The 8,577-nt window shown below is 35.1% G+C and overlaps 2 protein-coding genes across 2 annotated transcripts; one reads left to right on the top strand and one right to left on the bottom strand.

The window, feature by feature from the left end:
- Positions 1–58: 58 nt before the first annotated feature.
- On the top strand, positions 59–1,179 carry LOC128995701 (zinc transporter ZIP3-like). The gene has a single exon (XM_054420718.1). It carries the CDS (start codon positions 154–156, stop codon positions 1,177–1,179), a length of 1,026 nt encoding a protein of 341 aa, XP_054276693.1. The 5' UTR covers positions 59–153.
- A 2,519-nt stretch (positions 1,180–3,698) lies between these two features.
- On the bottom strand, positions 3,699–6,869 carry LOC128995341 (uncharacterized). Its single transcript, XM_054420326.1, has 3 exons — positions 6,486–6,869; positions 4,963–5,130; positions 3,699–4,018 (listed from the first exon to the last, which is right to left on the bottom strand). Exons 1-3 carry the CDS (start codon positions 6,520–6,522, stop codon positions 3,741–3,743), a joined length of 483 nt encoding a protein of 160 aa, XP_054276301.1. The 5' UTR covers positions 6,523–6,869; the 3' UTR covers positions 3,699–3,740.
- Between the last annotated feature and the right edge of the window lie 1,708 nt (positions 6,870–8,577).

The following is an 8,577-nucleotide window of genomic DNA, read 5'->3' as shown; positions in this document are numbered from 1 at the left end:
GTCTTCTTTTTAACCTAATTAACAACTACAACATTCTTTACTTCAGTTGATTGTTTCATTAGTGCAAGGTGTCTGTACTTCCTTTGTTTTGAAAGTATAATTTGAGTGAACAAATCATAATCTTAGTTTTTTGTTTGTTTATAACATTTCACCATGGACATTTTAGTTCCTACTCCTATATCAAAAGTCGTATCTGCTATCTGTATTTTTGGATTTTCAGTTTTATTTGGAATAGCTCCGTTATTTTGTAAAGTATGTGTTAGATCAAAAAAAGTGCAGTGGATAAACAATAGCATTATATGTTTTAGTGGTGGCACATTATTGGGAATATCCTTTCTTCATTTAATGCCAGAAACAAGAAGTTCAGTGGCAAGACTACGTTCCGAGGGACACTTTACAAGTTTCCCAGTCCATATCTCTCTTGCTGATACAATCATTTGTGTCGGTTTCTTTGTCACTTGTGTGCTTGATGAGTTGATCCATCTGCTATTACAATATGCTGGGTCAGACCACCACCATCAGCCTCATGGGAAAAGAGAAACCGATCTGGAAGCTTTTCATTTTATTAAAGAAGGTCCTAAGACAAAGGAAGTGAGCGAAACAAAGGATAAGGCAACATCAGCAGATGAGGAGAACGTGGAACCAACTTTACAACATAGCCATTCACACTCAGGTATAAATATCCACATCCCCAGCATTCTCACAATCATGGCTCTCTCTTTCCATGATGTGTTTGAGGGGCTCGCCCTTGGGATTCAGAAGCATGTGGATGATGTATTATTCATGTTCCTCTCAATCGCCACACACAAGTATGCGATAGCCTTCTCTGTAAGCCTAGACTTGCTCCTGTCTGGTGTGAGAGACAATATGATATTCCTGTACACTATACTGTTCTCGATAGTGAATCCAGTGGGGATTTGTATCGGTATTGCCTCTGGTGCAGTCAGCAGCGAGGGAGGGATTCAATCTCCAGTGACGGTGTTTATGCAAGGACTAGCCAGTGGATCTTTGATCTATGTGACATGTGTTGAAGTGCTCCAACGTCACAAAACCTCCGAAGATCACATTAGTGGGTTACGCAACACCTTGTTTCTTATTCTTGGTTTCATTTTCATCTTGATAATGAAGATTTATTTGCCACATGACCACTCTTTCCACGAATACGAGGGTCATGTCTAGCACAATTTAAGGAATTAAATATAATTTTTCATAACTATGTGACAGGTTTGGTTTTATTTTTATTTCTAGGTTGCGTCATTGATTATAAGAATTAAGTAAGATTCAATACCATTGCTGTATATGAACCTTGGCTTTCTCCTTGAGTTTTTAAAGTGTTATCTTATGATATATTTTAACAGTAGGAAAACTATTTAAGGTTTAGATGTTTTTAAATATTTTGACATTTTGTTAGGTACGGTAACAAATTTGCAACTAACAATTATTATGTTTTGATTAGGCTTTAAAATATTTATCTGTTAAAACTAGATGAATGTACAATGTTTACAAATCCAAGATAATTTTACGTTTATCAAACAAAGTGGTTTGGTTGAATTTTGTTTTATAAAAGCTTTGGCGGATGCATAAATATTGTATACAACAGATGTAAAGATCAAAAAGGTTTCTTTCACGTCCTCTTCCCGTTGAGCACAGGTACAACAGCTGTAGGTATATTTTCTTTAAAAGTCTGCAATACCTCAATAAAAGAATATTCCTGTGAATTTAAAGTTAGGCCTACATGCTATACGTCATTGGCCCTTATGATCTGTCAATTTAACTACCTACTTTGATGTATGAGATTAAGCTTTTCTTGTCCTTGTCGATAGCATGTGTTTTTCCCCTAAGACAAGAGAAAATGTATCTGCAATATGTAGCCTATCTCTTTCCATTCATTTGTTTGTGACTATCATGATCATTCTTCTTAAACTTAATCAGCTTTTCAAAAAACATACAAATTTGATCTTATACACATTTGGATCAGTTCACAAAATTCACTCGTTTAAGGATGCTAGCAATTTAAATTGTTTTAACATTTAACTAGTGTACTGTTGCTCGAATTCGAGCAATTGCTAAGTATTATGGGCGTTATTTTAAAACGAATAACAGTCAAAAATTCTGATGACTTTAAAATATTCGACTCAAAGATTATGAAAATACTAAAGATGTACATAATAGATCGATATAATCAACATTTATTGTAAAAAGTGTTTTCTACAAAAATAGCCTTACTCTTAGCTGCATTGGGTTTCCAGACACATTGTGTGTCCAAAAGCCAGCACGACTCCCTTCCCCATACCGCCCTGAGCGATAGGGATCATTGAGATTCGCTCTATAACCTTTCCTCTCCCCTTCATGGGCAAGTTTTCATACCTTTTCTTTCTTAGTATTTGTTTGTTTCTTTTTTTAAATTGTAATGCCTGTATGTATCCTTTGTCTTTTCCTATTTCCCTAGCTACTTTTCTAAACGTCTCAATTGCTTCCTTGTCACTCATCATGTTTTATTTTCTCATCTCTAGGCCTATCTTATCCAAGACATATTCCTGTTCTCACCTATTTGTCTCCTGAAGTGAGCAATTTATAAATACGTACGTGACTCGTGGTTTTTATTTCTCCACATCTACATACTTCCTCTTCCACCTGGTGAAATCTTCACGAAATCGCCTTGAAATTTTCAATGTCCAGTGACAAACTGCGTTTCATAATGGCCCATCTCCCAATCTTGTTCCAGTCTCTTTCTGATGTTAGGTATAAATACGAACGTTTACCTTTAAGACGTTAACATAGAACACTCTGCTCCCAACGCATTTGCCACTCATCTAATATCTCCTCTGTTCTGTTTTCAAATTAGTCCTGCCCTCCTCCTTGTCTTCCAAAATTAACAGCTTATGCCAGTGATTATCAAACAGTCCTAAATTGAATGTGAAATCTTCTGGTGACTGTTGGAGAGCACACTTAAACCCAGCACAGAAGGGTGCTTGCTGTATTCGGCTATCAACGACAATAGTATTATTTGTATTTCGTTCGCGTCTATCACTTAAAGTTCGTTGGCCTCCTCCTATTGGCCGTCCTGGTCAACGTTTTATAGTCTCCAATATGTCGAACGTTTTTTTGGTTAAGTATGTTTTGATTTTGTGCAAAATTTTAGTATAACCATCTGTTTCAAATATTACTGTCAATTTGAAAGTATTCATCTGTTCAAATCTTAACAAACATTTTCTCCCTAAGAATAACATGGGAACTTTGAAGGCCACTGGGACAGAGCCCTCATGGAATTCCAACGTTTTTTTGTTTGATGGCAAAACTACATGCTAAGACCTTTCTAACGACCTTGAAACTGGTGATCGGTAGCACCACCACTCCAAAACAATTATGACAAAAATATGCCAAGCGTATTAAATATAGATTTTTCCAAAATATCTACCAAATATTACAACTATTGAATTGTTGTCATGTTTAATTACGTAACAACATTGTAAAAATTTCATAAGGTAGTAATGAGAATAAATTTTCCCAGGGGTTCCAATAATATTCAAGTTATTCATTCTTAACATGCCCCATTCACATGATTCATTCTTAATAATCCCCTTCAGGATCTAATTGATGCTCAGAAAATTATAGGCTAATACAATTTTTAAGGGTTTGAAAAATCTCTAAAACACCATTCCTTTAACACTAGATTGGGTTAAGAAAAAACTAAAATCTTACTGTCAAAACATATATTTACAACAAATTATATTCAATTGTTATTGTTTCCTAGCCTTATACTCCTGCAACAACTCTCTAAGTCCATTTAAGAAGTCGTTGTTAATTTGTGTCAGTGCAGCGCTCTGTCGCTGGATTAGCCTTTTTTCCCAGGCTTGCTGCTGAGCCAACTCTCGCTGTTCCTCAGCGTGATCCTGCTCTCGTTCCTTATCAGATACCCGAAGCACCATTGCCTCCCAGTCCTTGGTGAAATTCTTCAACACGTTAGAATACATTCCATCTTTTGTCTTCTGTTTTGCACGACCTTCTACCGCCTTGACTGGAAAAATTAAAACCTTTAAACCTTTGTTGATTATTGAAAACTAGGCATCCTATTTTCATTATAAAATAATAATACCCCGCCGCAGCAAACCTGCAGACTAAGCAAATTTCCAATTTCAGGGGCTGGATTTCTACTAAAATATTCCCTAAAAACTGTCAGATTTATTTCCTATTTGAAAAAATTAACATTAATTTTAATAAGTACTTAGGTTTGCTGCTACAGGGAAGGTAGATGTGTTTTTTATTGAAATGTTGATAGCTTATTATGAAATAAACAAAATTGCCAAATTTGATTATATCTCAGAGGCTATAGACAACCAAACTGCAACAGTTTATTCTGCATAAGAATAACGGGAATTTTAAATTTACAATTTGTTGAATTATCTCCGTAACCGTTAGGCAAACAACAATGCTTGAATATACAAAATTATTTCTTTTTTAAGCTCTACTAAATGGTTTAGAAATAAATTGCAAAATTATACGGTATGTTTTTGGGGTGAAAAATGGGGAAAACCCAATTTTTGACCCAATAACGCCCCATAAACCCCTGTTCCCATATTCCGTTTAAAGATCTCTATGACATATTTCAGTGCCAGTACCAACCTGTCAATACTTAATATTACAATTATTTTAATTCCACCAGCAATCATATAATCTTAATAACAAAGCAATTCGTCCCAAAGTAGTGTTAAATCCACAAGTGAAAAATTAAACAACTAGGCCTAACACATTCTATATATTTTTTTTTTTATAATATTGTTTTTGGTACTAATCATACCGAGGCCACTATCTTAGAGCACACTGCAGCGGTTAAGTTCATCTTAAAACCTTAACTAGTTTACCATCACAGCCCACTTTAAAATAATGTATAGGCCTAACTTATATTACCGTACCTGAGTAGCAATTTTTTTTTGTTTTACCCAGAAAAACAGGTATACTTACATTGCGTCTTTTGGATTATTGGTTCTTCTTTAACTGGTTCAGCAACCGGAGGGGATTCAATGACCGCTGGTTCTTTGTTTAGCTCTTGTGCAAATTTTATAAGTTCCTCCTGAGGCATATTTTCATCTATTTCTATGAGGACATATTCCTCTGCATTGTCAGGTGTGCCTGTAAAATAAACCTAAATAAATAAAGCTCTAGTAGGAAACTTGTACCGGTTGTACTTGTACAGTGTTTATTCAATATTACATGGACCTGTAAAGCAGATTAACAATACAGATTTGTGGTGTCGGTCGACCTTGTCAAAATACAAAAAAACCGGCATTTGGCCTCAATGCAGGAGCCATCTCGAGGGCAACTTGACTTACACCGTTGTCATATGTAGCAAGTGGAGTTAGCAGGTTCAAATTACCGTTGAATTTTGAAAACCATTTAAAAATTTGATAAAAAATAAATGTATTAGTAACTTTGAAAAGTCCAGCACTCACTACTGATGCTTGTTGTTGAAGCGATGCAAGCAAATTGCAGGATGATCTGGGCAGGTTTCATAAAAGGTATTGACTCTTTTAGCTCTTTTCCTGGCTTCCATTCATCCAATCTCATCTACAAGAGCTTCATAACAAGGTCGACATAGTTTCCTGCTGTTGTGAACCTTCTTCTCTAAGGGTGTACTTCACCAAGTTCTGTCGCCTAGAGGCTTCAGGCAATGGTTGTAGATGTGCTTCATAATTATTAGCTGTAATATACCATCAGTAGCTGAAATAAGCTTCTTGATTGGTTCTTCTCTGAACTGTAGCTTCCCTTATTTCCTTCTTCCTTCATGGCCAACATTGAAAATAACAAATGAAATTGACACATGTCCCAAGAAGAAGTAGAACTTGGCCTATGATCTTTTAATTAAAAATCAATTGTGTCTTGTAACACATAAATGTTCTGCTAAGTTAGCCTGATACACTGATTCTTCTTGGATTCAAAATTATAAATGTCAAAGTAAACCCCCAGACACAATGGTCTAGGCTAATAAAGGACCTAAAGGCAGGATTTAGAAAAGAAGTGCAACCTATAGCCAAATGCTAGTTTATGTTTTTGGAAGAAAATAACGTTGGGGACAGTTTCTTAACTGGGCTACCGGTACGCTAATACTTAATAGCCTAATCAATATTTTAACTATAGGCCTAGGCCTAGGTATCAATTTAAAATTGATATACCCTGATTGAATTGAGTTTGGTTAGTTAGGTTAGGTTATGACAGTTTCATTTTAACCTAACCTAACAAACCAAACTTTCTGATGGTAAAAAAGTTGAATAAAGGTTTACCGAGTAAATCGGATCGATTGTTTCAATCGATATTAGCGTAGACCAGTTATGAAACTGTACCCTAGTGTTCATCCTAGGGTTAACTAGCATAATATGAATAGGCCTAAGTTACGTTAGCCTAGTTTCAATTTCCTATACGCCTACATGAAACTAAACCAAAGTAGGCCTAGGCCTAATTAATTGCCGTCATTAGAATCAGAATCTTACCTTCAACTATTATATATTGTTGATTTTGTTGCTCCATCCTAACTGGTTAATCTGCTTCAGTAGTAAAAAAGTTAAAATTACGATAGGCCTAGATCTGTTAGAGAAGTGTGTTATTGTTGTGTTAGTGTATTGTACACGTATAGTAAATAGTCTGAAAGCAAATTGTTTTGTTAACTACTTAGGCCTGGCCTTTGATGAACTTATGCCTGTCAAGCGGTATCGAAACTGTTGCGATACATGTTGAGTAAGTTTTTCCTGAATAATAAGTAAGTAAGTAGTGATGTAAAATACCCGGGTATTTAAAACTCAGGGTAAATACCCTGGGTATTTACCCGGGTATTTTGGGTATTTATGAAATCGATTGAAATTCATTTATATTCACCCCTAAATATGTTATTGTTATCATTACATGAAAAATAAGGATAGTCTATAACACCTTTTGCTTTTACAGTAACTTGAAGCTTTGCTATTATTTTTTATTTAATGATTTAGCACTTTTTTTAATAAAACATAAAGTTTTTAAATAAGAATGGGGTTTAGTTTTTTAAGAAGACAACACCTCATCAGAAACGCTAAAATAGTGAACCTAAACCTACTTCTACTGTTATTAAATTATGATAGTTAAAAATTAGAATTTTTATCGTATAAACAGCTTGGAAGGCTAGACAGACCTAAGGCAGAATGGCAGAATACTAAAAGTAATTAAACTTTTCTGTGTTACCGCTTATTTGGAAACGATAATATATTTGGATAAACCTACAAAAAAATGTATCTCCTGTTTTTTGGTCTAACTTATTATAATTTTAAAAGATTTATTGTGCTATAAATTTAAATGTTTTGTATCACAAGTTTATGAAATTAGTTTTTTTTTTAATTTTGATACCATTGATACCAACAAAAGGCCTAGAACAAAAATATTATTAAATCCTGCCATCCTACAGACTGAATTTGAATTATTTTCTTAAGTTGTTTACATGCCTAGACCACTACTAGGTTAAATTTTCATGTATTTATAAATAATAATTATTACTTTGCAAATTATGTTTCTTCACTTTCAATAAAATAAATTCATCCATCTATCATAGAAATTAAAAAATCATAAGTAGTCAGGACCAGTGCAACCATGCGACCAGGGTATTTATGCCGATTATGCTTTATGCTCAGACCTGGGTATTTATGGCGATTGTACCCAGAAGTAAAATGTTAGTAGTGACCATATGAAATTTTGTTTAACACATTTTATCATCATTTTACTATCCTTACAGGGTGATAATTGAAAAAAAAACATCTCAATCTTCTCTAACTTTAATAAAAATTATAAATACCCAGTTTTTGGGTATTTACCCGGGCCTGGGGTAAATTCCCGGGTAAATACCCAATTTATATTTACCTACCCACTGGGTATTTACCCGGCCCACATCACTATAAGTAAGTAATAACTAACAGTAATCAAACACTATTGCAAAAGATCCAAACCAAAACAACGGTTTTGGGTTTACTGTATCGCAGAGGATACGCGTCCGGTAACCGGACGTGGATTAGGCGTCCGGCAGTTACTGTCATAACCTAACCTAACCAACCAAACTTGCTGATAATTAAAAAATCAAATGAAGGTTCAATTCTCTTCATAACATAAAATTATAAATGCCAAAAATTCTAACAAAAGATGTACAGTTAAGAATAAATTACATTCAAAGCAAAATCTGTGACAAAAATTTAAAGAAACCGATGGGTTTCGAACCAGGGACCTCTAGGATATCAGCCGAGCACTCTATCCACTACACCACGAACAACGCTGACCGAACATCGTATCGTTGTGGTAATGGCGTTCCGGGACCCCACAACCCGGTGACGTCACTACCGGACGCCTAATCCACGTCTGGTTACCGGACGCGTATCCTCTGTGTTACTGTATTTAGTAGTTGACGGTTGTTGTTATTGTCGTCTGACTCTGACTGAGACTGAACTGAGTGAACTGAACTGAACTGAACTGAAATTAAACTAGATGCTTGGGATTGGGATGGGATTCTACTTTAATTTGGTATTTACTCAGGGGAGGTACGGAAGAGGCTACGATGACCCCTTTAATTTG

Source organism: Macrosteles quadrilineatus, unplaced genomic scaffold (genome assembly GCF_028750875.1).
Source record: "Macrosteles quadrilineatus isolate MER2022 unplaced genomic scaffold, UCM_ALF_1.0 Scaffold_5__1_contigs__length_97177068, whole genome shotgun sequence".
Classification (NCBI taxonomy): domain Eukaryota; kingdom Metazoa; phylum Arthropoda; class Insecta; order Hemiptera; family Cicadellidae; genus Macrosteles; species Macrosteles quadrilineatus.
The sequence above is the reverse complement of the archived record's forward strand: the minus strand, read 5'-3'. Positions and strand labels throughout refer to the sequence as shown.